Raw genomic sequence first — 14,046 nt, 5'->3', positions numbered from 1 at the left:
TATAGGCATTAATATCACCCCTAAAGCACATATATAACTTATATACATACAAACCCTTGTAAATATCGTCGGCTATTCCAATTTGCTAGTCCGTAGCACGTCAAAAACATAATTGGCGTGCCCTTACCAGGTCTGTCAAGATATAAAGCACTGCTGGATGTGACAAAAGAGTTTAAATTAATGTATTTACATAACTATAATCAAAAGCCAAAAAAATCCAAAGAAAATATATGTATTTCCTTCATCCGAATTTATCACACTTCAGAATAGGACTACTCCATATCTTTAACATGGATATGATAAAAAGGCCAATAAGGGAAAAGTTATAAGCCTTGCTCTTAACCGTATTTCACGACTTTTAAAGTAAAATAAGTATATTAAGACAGAAAAAAAAATACAATAAATATCAAAACTCTCTTAGGAATTAATTAATTTAAACTTTATGCACGTTAAATGTACAACATGTGGACTAAATGCCAGTCGAATCTTTGTACCAAATTGAGATGGATAACAAAAGTTCTGAAGCTTACACAAAATGTTCTTCTGTCGCTTCCAGTGAACTGAGAGCTGTGAACACACAGGCAGCCTCTGAAAAAGGTCAACAACCCCGTCCCAGGGAGGCTCCCCTGTATTCACAGATTTGAATATCCCGATACGACCCTCCCGAATTACGGATTAGATTTTCTTGTGCCCCACCACTCTGCCTACCCCGCAACATTTTCAAGTTTCCACATTATTTTCCTATAATACCATTTCGGTACTTATTGTGTAGGGTTTTGCTTAGTTAGATTTTAACTCGATTGTAAAATGTAAATTGTGTTATGAAGAGAGTTATGAAAGTGGATGAAGCGAAAGAAGTGTGCAGGGATCGTGGCAAGTGGAAAGATGTGGTCTCTGTCCACCCCGGCGGGAAAGAGGCGTGATTTATGTATTATGAATAGTGAAACTGATCTGTAATGATCGAAGCAATAGGAAATTCATAGTCTGTGCCTTTCTCCATGAGAAACAGACATGTTGTAAATTTTTTTTGTAAAATGTTTTTAATTCATAGTAGTTGTTAATATTATTCGATTTTAAACGAGTGAGTTGATTTCAGACCAGTCAGAATTTGAATAGGCATTTCAATATGTTGAATGTTATTAATAATCGAGGCCGTCGAATCGAGACCAAAAGCTCATTACAAAGGATAATAAAAAAATGGCAATACTCAGTACGCAAAAGAGGGATTACTATTTAATAATGATATTTTCTATTTTGTAAAGCAAATAAGCACTTTTCTAGTTACTTTCAAAATGTATAAAAATTTACTTTTCATTATCTTTTCTAGCCGGTCCTATTTCTATTGAAGCATTTTCATTTTGCTCTTTTATTAATACACATCATTCATTCTATTGAAAATATTCGCTGACCAATAAGTAATCTCCGAATATCCAACATAATGCACAATGCAAAGCATCATTTATATTTAATAAAGACTTTCCCTCGTTAAGAAGTTCCGGCGGCGCTCGTATCCGGCTCGAAGGACCAATCCCGGAAATGGGTAAGAAATGGCGCGGAATCGGCTGAGCTAGGGTAGTTGGGAATTCTACCCCGTTTATGTTCATATATTGTGATAAGTTCGATATGTTTTACTAGTTAAAGAATATTTTTAATGCTAAATTTGACTCAGTTAAATGTGTTTAAATGTTTAACTAAAGAGTGGTATTACATTTCAAAATTAAAACTCATAACCAGTTAAAAATTTCCGTTTCACATCATGAAAGATTCTCACAAAGTAGAGAGAAACAAAAGGTGCAAGAATCCAAAGTTCAAAAGGTAGTCACGACTGAGCGACTGCATTTAAAAGAGGCACAGCCGAAACTAGACCAAAACTTTCAAGGTCGGAAAACGCTGCACACTTGCAAATAACACCCCTGCACTCACACCACTACACGTACGGACCCCTACACATGGTCGTCATGGCAACGCAGCATCCTATTTCCACGCCCACTGCTCCGGGGGCGAACTCTCAAGATATTACGCCCTACTTCGTCCGTATTGGTGAACTAAAGGGGTGTAGGAGGTAGATGGTGTGCGTGCATTCACGCTGCGTCCCGAAATCCGCCAATTTCATTTTCGTTAGAAACTCCGCAGTCGATTTACAGAATGTACATGCAAAAATATACACGATCGGTTAGCGAATGCGCAGCTCTCGACTCGTAACATTCACCGGCCGGCTCGTTAACAAACCTATTCAATTTTGAAGTATTAGTCGATTGAGGCAACAGTTCTCGCGTCCTAGCGTCGCGAGTTCCAATTAGCGACTGGGGCTTGTCGGTTGTCGTTCGAGTGGCGGTGACGTCACGCTCTGCTTTCATGCGGTTTCAATAACTACCCTCTCGAGCGATTCCTTCAATAGCTGGCCACTCGACGCCCACCTTCATTAGTATAGGGACCTTCTCAATGTGCACGCTGAGCTGAAAAGGCGAATCTACCAATTTAAAAACGAAAGTTTTAACGAGTAAACTTGTTTAGCTAATAACTGTGTGAATGCTACTTTTAATGGCGGCTATCTAATTGCGTGATTTAATTTTTGAATTATAACGGCCTGTCAGTAGAACAAAGCGCGTTGAGCGTCTTTTGTTTTTCGCTGGTCTCACCATAGACAAATCTTATTATGGAAATATTTTTCAAATTAAGAACGCGCTGCTCCCGCATTATGCGTCTCGACTCTCGGCTGCCAGCATTGTCTATGCATTCTTTTTGTTCGTCCTCGCATGTCGAGGTTTTCGACCACCGTTTCGGTTATTTTTCTTTTTTGTTTTTTTTTAAGCTGTCCCGAGCGTGAATGGAAGGCTTTGTTTGTGCGTGTTTTATTATTAATTAGTGAGGCTCCTTTGTCCGTGGTAATTATTGTCTTAATAAGTAGTTCCTCGTCGAAATATGGACGAGTGCTGAAGGGATAGTCAACCTTTTTTACTTTTTAAATTGTCCGGAATGAAGCGAGGTTATGAACTGGTTTTGAGAAGTTTTGTGTTTTGTCTTTTCTCTTAGAGATATTTCTATTCACTCTCGTGTGGTTTGTGTATTATTATAATAGGGATAAAAATAGAATTTTCTTTGTTTTTTTACTTTTTAGTATATTTGAAATAAGTACTATAAAATTGTTTTTATATTAAATAACGTAAAACAGAAGCTATCAACGTACAGATCAATTCAGACAACTATCGGTGTTATGCTGAAATTATAAATTATTTCTCATACAGATACCGAGACACATAACGTTAAATAAATATTTTCAGAAATTCCCACGCCGCGAAGCATTACGCCAAATCTAGACTAGTTATTTAAAAAAAAAAAAACATTGGATTGAGATAAAAACACACCTCCTCCGCAGAGTGAAAGAGACAAAAGACGAAGACGTCATTAGCAAGTAAATTGAGGGGCGCATAAATTTCACAGGCGCGCCCAATTATGCAAACTGGCGCTGTAGGGCCATTCTCAACTCACTTCCGTTTGGAGTGGCACCTCTAATTAAACGGGATTTTTACACTATTATGAATAAGCTGACACTTTTGTATTAATCTTTTTACAGTTTCAATGTTTTTTCTTTGTCTATTTTGGTATTGTAGAATATTTCTATTAGGAAGAGTCGATTAATATATATATAACCTGGCCTATGTATTGTTATATGTTATAATAAATCACTACATATTACAAAGTATTTTCTCTGTCTGTATGCATAAGCTAATCTCGGAAAGTCGTGTACGGCTTTTATCCCTGTTGGAAAGAGGATTTTCTGAGGAATGTTAATATGTATATAAATGATGGGTCGCTTGTCATTAAATAATACTTCATTTATTCCTTTTTTAGACATTTAATTTATTTTGCATGTCATGACATCGAATTTAACTAACAAAAATTAAACCTTGTTTATTTTTTCCACCGTACTAACATAGGTAATTTTGTCTCTGAAAAAAAAAAACAAACAGTGCAAATACCTAAATGTGAAATCACATCATTACAGATTGCAAGCTTGTTTGCACCACGTTTCATGCAGTTCTCATATATCATATAATTCAAATGGTTGTCTACTAACGCTATGTCAGATAGCAATATATCGAATCGAATTTGATCGATCGATCACTCAAATGTTTTTACGTGACCTGTGAAAAGACTAACAAAAAGACAATAGGAACCAACATGGTGTAGTTTCTACTAGATGACCTTTTTTAAACAGTTAACAATTTTTTTTACATTTAAATATAATTATTAGATATTTTCTTTATACGTGTTTTAACTATAGTCGAATCTAGACTTATAAATGTAATAAAAAGAGGAATATATAGGTACGATATATAGATATTTGTACGATAATTAAAATAAAAAAATGCTGAGGAGAATCACCCATATTACGGTCCTAGGAAGAAGGTTATCAATTTTTTTTTGTTTATGGCAACACTTTCAAGGAGATTTTGAGATCTTTAACTTTTTTATTATTTTGTTACTACAACTCCGGCCTGGCTTTGAAAATGATACTAACTAAGTCAAAGAGGAAGTTAAAAACTTAGATAAAAATAACGTTGATTCCTCTGTGGTCTAGCCTAGTCTTCCAGTTTTTATAGCGCGAAAAACTAATCTCTGTATTGCTTGGGTCAGCGATAGTTTATCGCGCGACCCGAGACCCAACCGAAACAGGATAAGTTTCTCGCGCGATAAAAACGGCGTCGCGCATGCTACGCTACGGGGGCAGGCTTAAATATACTCATTAATCAATATAATCTGATGACATCGTGCGTAGTGTTTTATCTGCCCCCTCCTCTTCCACGACTACATGACGACCACGACCTCTCCGTGAATAGTGTATCGATGAAGAAGATGATGACTGCGAGGTTTAAAATTATGATTACTCTTGTTGCAGACGAGTAAAATGGGCCTACCAGCGGGAGGTGGACTCTCTCTCTTCTGCCCTGGAGGAGACCTAGGTCAGCCGCCCCCAGCACACATGGGCATCCCGCCCCCCTACCAGCTTGACTCAAAACTAGGTATGTAACCAGATCCAACATCTTATAACTACATACATACATACATATGGTCACGTCTATATCCCTTGTGGGATAGACAGAGCCAACAGTCTTGAAAAGACTGATCGGCCACGTTCAGCTATTTGGCTTAATGATAGTATTGAGATTCAAATAGCGACAGGTTGCTAGCCCATCGCCTAAAAAAGAATACCAAGATTGTAAGCCTATTCCTTAGTCGCCTTTTACGACATCCATGGGAAAGAGATGGAGTGTTCCTATTCTTTTTTGTGTTGGTGCCGGGAACCACACGGCACAACTTATTACTCATAATATAAAAATCATATAGTTACATCTCTTTCCATGGATGTAGCAAAAGGCGACTAAGACATAGGCTCATTAACTTCGGATTCCTCCTAGTCATTGGTACAGGCGAGGTGACATTCGAACCTGTGCCTGCGCATCACGCATTCTAAACGGGCACTCTTCCGATTCTACCACCGACGCTCCTCGAAAACTAAACACAGACTTATCAGATCATAATTTATCTTTACATAGAAAAAATGTGCCGTGTAGTTCCCGGCACCAATACAAAAAAGAATAGGACCACTCCATCTCTTTCCCATGGATGTCGTAAAAGGCGACTAAAGGATAGGCTTACAAACTTGGGATTCTTTTTTAGGCGATGGTCTAGCAACCTGTTATGTTGTGCACTATTTGAATCTCAATTCTATCATTAAGCCAAATAGCTGAACGTGGCCATTCAGTCTTTACAAGACTGTTAGCTCTGTCTACCCCGCAAGGGATATAGACGTGACCAAATGTATGTATGTACAGAAAAAAATACTGATGATACAGCTTATTTGTAATGTTAACTTTTTTTCAGCTGCGGGTTTGGCGCGTACGCCCATGTACCCGTTTCCCGCGGGAACTTACCCCTACCCCATGCTCAGTCCTGAGATGTCACAGGTTGCAGCCTCATGGTAAGTTGTACTGAAACATTATCATCTTCGATGTGATTGTAATCTGTCTTGCGTGTTAATAAATAAAGAAATACATACATACATATATAAGGGATATAGACGTGATTATATGTATGTATGTATACATACATATGATCACGTCTTTATCCCTTACGGGGTAGACAGAGCCAACAGTCTTGAAAAGACTGAATGGCCACGTTCAGCTGTTTGGCTTAATGATAGAATTGAGATTCAAATAGTGATTTTATGTATGTATCAAATATGATACAAAGTAATATACGCGAGAGAATGGTATAATTAGTGGTCAGTATGAGCCTTTAAGGAATTTACTATTTATAAATGGCTCTACTTAGATTTTCCATCAACTTGTCTCTTCCAGGCACACTCCGAGCATGTACCCTATATCTTCGGCGGCGAGTGGTTTCCGGAGTCCGTACCCCACCTCGCTGCCAATACCAAGTTCTAGTCTATCAAGGTAAGTGTATCTTCTTTTGCTGCCGTGTAATCTGCGACACGACACAGAATATGACCATTCCATGTCTTTCCCATGGACGGCGACTCAGGAAATAAGTTTTGATCCCTTTAAAGGTTGGGGAGGTCAGACGGAAGCAGCGTAAGAACCAGACTTATCCAATCCAAGATTTTTTTTCCAGGGTTCCAGTACCTACCCAGACTAGAGCTAGGAGAAACGATAGTTCATGACATTTTGTCTTTATTTTATTATTGTATACAGGTTAAACTATTCCACTAACTCTAGTGACATTAAGATGCCTACCCTGACACTCTGGGCTATGGTAACCATTTGCTGACGATGTTTACTTGTCCACAGCGAATTGTACCGGTTTTCCCCCACACTGGGTGGTGGCCTCGGCCTAGGGCTTGGTCCCGCGCTCGTACCCCCACCTTCCTCCAAAGCAGACCTGGATTCACACCATTCACGGTATGCAAGGTAAGTTGCTGGCGTAAAGGCCCACCCACACTCGGCTTGTTTTGATCGTCGACGCATAGCATGCGCCTACGCAGGGTACACCTGCCTGTATGATGCACATTACCGCTACAGGGACGCTGCCGTCTCGACGGTGCGACGTCGAGGCTTGAAAGACGACAAGTGTGTGGTCTAAGTCTATGTAGGAATAACTTTGTAACTATACTTCCTACAACTATCACATCGGGGTCACCAGTTGTAGAAAGTATAGTTATAGAGTTATTTATTTCCACAGAAGACAGAAGGAGAAAGAGGAGAGAAATAATCCGTTCAAAATTAATATATTATTGAACCTAAAAAATTAAGAATATTTGACAATAAAATTATTTTCACATTTTCCTAACTAACAATCCCATGGCAACCGTTGCTATGGCGTATAAGAAGGTTGCCTACAGTCTAGAATAAATTTTCGACTTAAACTAGATACAGTTGCTAGTCCCCATGTATTGTGCGAATAAGCGTGACAATTTTTAAATTGGTTTAGCCATTATTACGACCATAATCACTGTTTTGTCTGTGAAAATCATTTCTATTAAAAATATGCACTGTGGGATCTTATATTGGAGTATCAAGAATTAGTCTTGGGTTCGATTCTTGGTCGAGTCCCAATGGAGGTCTTATTGTGAATGACCTGTTTATTTAGTGAAGAGAAATCCATAGAGAAAATTTCAAGGGTTAGATTAATTAGGCCATGGCTTGGTTTTGTCCAAAATCAATAAAATTGTCAATACAATAAAAGCCATAGGAGTAAATACACAAGCGAAAACGTGCAAATAATATTAATTTACGCTCAATAAATTCAAACCAATAATTTCACGATAAGAGCACGCGCTATAAATAAATGTAACACATGTAATTTGTCCGTTTAAATTGAAAAGATAATAATAGAGTTGCTAACGGTTAGATTACAATAACAATATTGTTCCTGCCTGCTTACCCTAGCCTTATATGGAAATGACATGAGTATATATACCGGGTAAGAGGACGCGCTTTATAAAATAACGCTAGAGAGGTGTTACTGTTATTAGGTTTATTTAATACTTTATGATATGCTTTTTTTTTGACGGTTACCTCCTATATATATTTTTAATATAAGTATTTTTTTTTGGATCAATTTTTAATTTCGTTTTTATTATTTTGGCTACAATTATATAAATAGTTATATATTAGGATAGTCGGATGCAAAGTTAAATCGTAAATTTTAAGAATAAGCTTTAAGTCGTTGATAAAAGAATTAATTCTGAAGCATTAATTATGATTAAGAGAATGCCAAGAAATATAAATATTGCTTAGGTAAGTTTTAGTTTTGTCCGTATGAGAATGCAGGAAATTCATATTGTGTCGTAAGCAATCAGACAACAACGCTCCAAAAATGTTTATTTTATTTATTTTTATGTGCTCCTTGTAGTATATTTGCTCTTTACATCACAGGCCGATACTATCGCAGTACTTACTACATACTGCACCCCCAATCCCCTAACGATCATTTACAGATAACATCACCCTCTGCGCTGATGACACGAGTCGCTTCTATTTCAAAAAATCGTTTGATACAGTTGTTTCTGACGCCCAGTGTGACCTTAACTTATTAAATCAATGCTTTCAGTAAAATCTATTAACAATAAATATGTTAAAAAATTACTATATTATTTTTAAAGCTAAGAACAAAAAATTACGAATCATGACAAAATAAAAAGTGGCCATCCAGTCTTTTCAAGATTGGATGGCCACTTTCACCCTTCACTTTGACAATGGAATCAAGATTCAAATATATTTATATTTCGAATTTCAACAAAACCGTTAGTGCTGTTTTCGAAAAAGCGATTACAAATGGGTATATAAATAATAATATAAAAGTATACATATAAATTTATATATACATACAAATATTACTCCTTTCATAGTATAAGATACAAAATACTATTTTGATTTTGATAATAAATAAATATCTCCAGTTCTAAACACGATGTCGCTTCTTGTAGTGAAATGTTAATTTTTTTATGAGAATACATGTACGTAATGTAATAACAGTAAAGGGCGTTTGACAGATGCATTCGAAATGTCACGATAATAAAGTTTAATTCTTTATTGTATTGCAAAAATAAAGTTGTAATAATTTTAATTACCCAGTAAAATCTTTATCTTTATTATAAAAGCTTTTTATAGTTTAATAGTGTTATAAAATAAATGATCTTATTATGAATTAAAAAATCTAAATTTGTATTAATAATAAAGTTTTTATTTTGAAATTATAATTCAAAGTTTATAATATAGGACCTTGCAGGTCCTTTATTTATCCTATAATAAATTACTAAAAAAACAAAATCATTGAATAACATTTATTGTTTAATATGTGAAGTCCTATTTTATTATCAGTTCAGCAAACAATATGATTTTTTCTCTTATTTTTTAAAAAGAAACATATTATTTACCGTTAAATACATTTCCAGCTTTCGAATTTTCGTGGTTGTCATACCACTCGCCACTCAACCCATCAACTTTACCTTATAAGTTGATGTAATATTATACCTTAAACCACGCTGACGACCACATCAGTCAAAAATTAAACTTTGTATGGTAGCAATGACACCGTTACATTTTATCATACGTTCTTGTTGAAGAAATGAGATCTTAAGTTATTGGTAATAAATATTTGGTTTTTGATAAAAATATAACAAAAACGAAAAATTCGTAAAACATACAAGCAAGAACAGTAACATATAGAACATATATTTGCATTATTTAATTACGATAGTTTTTATACTATAAATAACATTTTTATTATACGAGTATATAATTTATTGTCACCCACATAAAGGTTCTCTGCTTAACAATAAAAAATGAACATTATCTTCATAAAATATAATTATAAATTTAATATTCATTTACCAATAATCATTGTTTACCATGAGATTGTTGAGCATTGTAATATAAAACATACACATATTATTTAAATAAACTTGCTAACAAGCAACAATAATTGTAAGTAGCTTACCTCAGCGTTATTTGTATTTAAAGGCATCGACACACCGCCCACACTCCGTTGAACCGCGTGAATAACCGGTGAAATTTAATTACGATGATATACGGCGTCGCCTTAACGGGACGTACCGTCAGCAGCGATATAGAGATAAAATATATTTTATGTGACAAACATATTTTATCCTACGTGTTAAACGAGAATTAAATTCGTATGCAAATTACGTCATTACATTGACACGGCTTAAATTTGAGTTCGTTAAAGATTATTGATGTTCTATTCTTGGCGGGGAAATAGTATTTTTTATATACAAGTGACTTCTCATATTATTCTTTTACGTGTTCTCTTCAAGAAATTATCCTTTTACTTTTTATTTACCTATTAAATTATAAAAAGACCGTAATTATCGACTTGAAATCATGATATAAAAAAATAAATGATTTTCTGTGTGTGGATATCCAAAAATAAGAGCGAAATCTGTATGCAAATTGAATGGATTTAAGAATAAAATGCAAATTAAGATTAATAGCGTTTTGATCCTACCTCGTAAAACATTATTTAAAAAAACTGTATTCACTACTTGAATTACCGAATGAAGCATGTTTTACTCAAATAATAAAGATAAATCGAAATGGAATATGTTTTAAGAGTTACCGATTAGAATTTCATAATTTCATCAATTATTTTTTTTTATTATACATACATATAATCACGTCTATACCACTTGCGGGGTAGACAGAGCCAACAGTCTTGAAAAGACTTAAAGTCCACCTGTTTGGTTTAATTATAGAATTGATATTCAAATAGTGACAGGTTACTAGCCCATCACTTGAAGAAGAATGCTAAGTTTATAAGCCTATCACTTAGTCGTCACGACATTCATAGGAAAGGAATGGAGTGGTTATATTTCTTTTTGTATTGGTACCGGGAACCACACGGCAATTTTAACAGGGTATTTTTCGAAATTTACACGGTAAGGGGATAAAATCCATTTGGTACATACAAAGTTGCCGGTCAAAGCTTGTTCTGAATCAAAGTAACCGAACATAGACCATATACAGTCCCCCTGAAAAACATGCGTGGAGCCGACGTTACGCAAAACTCAATGTTTGCGTCACGCCTTTGGTCAGCGAATCAGCATATTGTTTTGCATTTTATACCATTTGATACCTGATCTGCAGCGCTGAACGATCATTTAAATCATCATTTCATCATCATCATCAGCATATTTGAAAATTCTGCTTGGAAATAGTTAACATTATAATAAAACAAAAATATGTTTTTAATAAATAATCCTCTGATTTGTTCATGTCACACATTCTAATTTTGTCCTGTTTTTTTTTTATTTTCTGTCTTACCGGGACCCTGGATGCCATTCGAAATGACGAAAGAAGTTTTATGTCGAATGCGGGAGGATTCTCACGCCTATCCAGTGATTTTTTAAGAATGTTAGTAATTTATTTTTTTATTTAACGAACTACTGAAATGTGTTAAACAATTTTTCATTGATATATTTGTTAAAACCAAAAGGCTGCCTTTGTTTTTGCTAGTTTTTATATATTAATTATAAATATAAAAAAATCTTACTACAACTCTTTTGTTATATATAATGTATTTTATTCGTGTAAAGAACATCGTTTCTTTATCAGTTTTCTTCAAGTTAGAAAAAAAAAATCAAATCAAATATATTCACCTAGTATATTTTAATCTGTCAATTCTAATAGCGTACACTTAATTAATTTTAAACCACGCCTTAACCAGCTACCCATTTTTAAACCGAAGGAAGTCGTATATTTAACTTAGTCCCGTTTCTCCGAACTAATTTACCGAATAAAAATCTATCGGATATATCAAACCGTCTTGTAGTGTGCGGCGACATGTTATTTTATTAGTGCTATTTTCACTTTCCTCTATAGGAAGTCGTTACTCACGTTCTTTTGTTTTTTAACGGTCATAGATTTGGTTATTTTGAATTTGGATCTTTCGAATTGTCTTTTTAAATGTTCGAACGTGGCATTCTTTATATATTTTTTTTAAGATTTATTGTGTAAATATCGGGCTATTAGGAAAGTAGTTTGAATATAAAAAAAAACTTTATATAAATTAGTCGTATATAAAACTATTGAAGATGTCATAGTGATAAATTATATTTACAAAGATACTTTGTTTATAAGATTGAAATGTTACAGTTGCTGAATACCCTAATTCATTCATTACACCGTCTCTGAACATTAATCACAGATTCGAAAACAAGTAATTTCAACTCTTTCGCACTATAAGTTTAAAGTTTAATTCTCTTTAAAGATTAAATATTTCATGATCTTTTTAGAATTTCATACTAATTTCATCTCTACCTACGTCAGTTTAAGGTAAAATTTCTATTGTACATTTATGAATCTTAGTATTTACCGTAAGCGCGCGCGCATCGCCGGAAGCTCACGTCTATTTCCAACCGGATGTGTGTATGTTTATTGTCGTGTGTGTCGTTAACGCCTAAACCTGTCATTAACATATTGACGTCTAACAATGTAAACTGGACGTAGTTGTATGTTTATTGGGTGGTCTTAAGTCATTTGTAATGCACTTAGGTAAATGCGTCCGTCTTACAAATCGGGCGATTTAAATATGTCTTCCTTTAAGTTAGGAATCTTATTTAAATCTTGTTAAGAGCAGGATATAATGAAAATGCTAAACTTTTAATCAACATCTTAATGCCGTTCAAATTAAGTTTCTTTTTTACATCTTTATGATTAAGCTTTCTTAATGTTTTGTAATTATCCTAATATAGTAATAGTAATCTTTAATAATGAATCCTTGTTAATTAGAGCATTTTGATACTGATCTGATTTTCCAACCATTTAATAAATACAATCTAGTATACAAGATTGAGATGCGCCACAACATTATAAGTCACACGAAATCAATGCAACAAACAAAATGAAATGAATAACAGAAGTCCCTGATAATATAGTGGCCAGAATGCCCTAGATCTTTGAACATAATTAAATAGTACGATAACTTAAACGTTATATATTCCAGGTCATTAGAAAAGGGCAATAGCAGTAGTGCGTCCGATAAGCCCAGCGAGAGTTCAGCGAATTCAAACAACAAGGAGCAGAATAAGAAGCCACATATAAAGAAACCACTCAACGCCTTCATGCTCTACATGAAGGAGATGCGGGCGAAAGTGGTGGCTGAATGCACGCTGAAGGAATCCGCCGCAATCAACCAAATTCTCGGCCGACGGGTGAGTTCGATTTTCAAATTTTTTTATTGAGAATATATTGTTTATATTTATAATTCAAATTTTAATTTCCGTTCTGAATTTGATTAAATTCAAATTGTTTTTACAAATGGCCAGTGTTGTGTTTTAATGTGCTGAATGTTTTCTTGTTAGGAATGCAAGTTTATTTGTCTATGTGAATTGATTCGGTGTATTGAAACGCTGACCATATTATTACTGAGAATTGAGCCCATCGTCGGCCTTCTAAGAACGTAATCTCATTCCTAACAGGAATAACATTTCTATTCTTGACAATCTATGTAATCATAATCACAAGATGTACATTTTAGAGAAAAAAAAATGTGTTATCCCGTTTCGTTTGTTTCCAATTTTGATGTATAAATAATTCATGAAATTTAATATTCTAAGAATTTATATATTAGTCCTATCTGCAGTTATTTATATGTATAATGCCCTCGAAATACACGTATTCTAAAATGGGGCCAAGGAATAACATTAATCCACAGATGTTTCAATATCTGCATAATCTAATTGGATCATTTAAGGCGTGACTCATTAAGGGCATTTAAATTAATCTATCCGCCACAATAAGTTTAATTGGGAATGCACGAAACGGGATAGACTGAACCGTCGTGGTCGAGACGTGGAAACGACCTTTCGTAATATCCTGGTATCCATAATACAGTGGCATTCGTTGACTCGAGAGGAGCAAGCAAAGTACTATGAGAAAGCGAGACAAGAACGACAACTACATATGCAGCTTTACCCGGGCTGGAGCGCACGCGACAACTACGGTTATGGTTCGAAAAAGAAAAAACGGAAAAAGGACCGCAGTCCTGCCGAGCTGGGAGGTA

The 14,046-nt window shown here is 34.9% G+C and overlaps 1 protein-coding gene across 2 annotated transcripts in view; it reads left to right on the top strand.

Annotated features, from left to right (window-relative positions):
* The window catches only part of LOC106137143 (protein pangolin, isoforms A/H/I/S), a 116,323-nt gene that overhangs the window by 93,034 nt on the left and 9,243 nt on the right, over nucleotides 1-14,046 (top strand). Inside the window, exons 5-10 of one of the 2 annotated variants that reach the window (XM_060951519.1) lie at nucleotides 4,901-5,024; nucleotides 5,887-5,983; nucleotides 6,363-6,458; nucleotides 6,813-6,932; nucleotides 12,988-13,195; nucleotides 13,878-14,043. In XM_060951519.1, the coding sequence (XP_060807502.1) occupies nucleotides 4,901-5,024; nucleotides 5,887-5,983; nucleotides 6,363-6,458; nucleotides 6,813-6,932; nucleotides 12,988-13,195; nucleotides 13,878-14,043 (811 nt within the window). The remainder of the gene's footprint in view (nucleotides 1-4,900; nucleotides 5,025-5,886; nucleotides 5,984-6,362; nucleotides 6,459-6,812; nucleotides 6,933-12,987; nucleotides 13,196-13,877; nucleotides 14,044-14,046) is intronic. The other variant, XM_060951520.1, reaches the window with a different exon arrangement.

This window comes from Amyelois transitella, chromosome 25 (genome assembly GCF_032362555.1).
Source record: "Amyelois transitella isolate CPQ chromosome 25, ilAmyTran1.1, whole genome shotgun sequence".
NCBI classification, from domain to species: domain Eukaryota; kingdom Metazoa; phylum Arthropoda; class Insecta; order Lepidoptera; family Pyralidae; genus Amyelois; species Amyelois transitella.
This window is presented reverse-complemented; position numbering and strand designations above follow the sequence as displayed.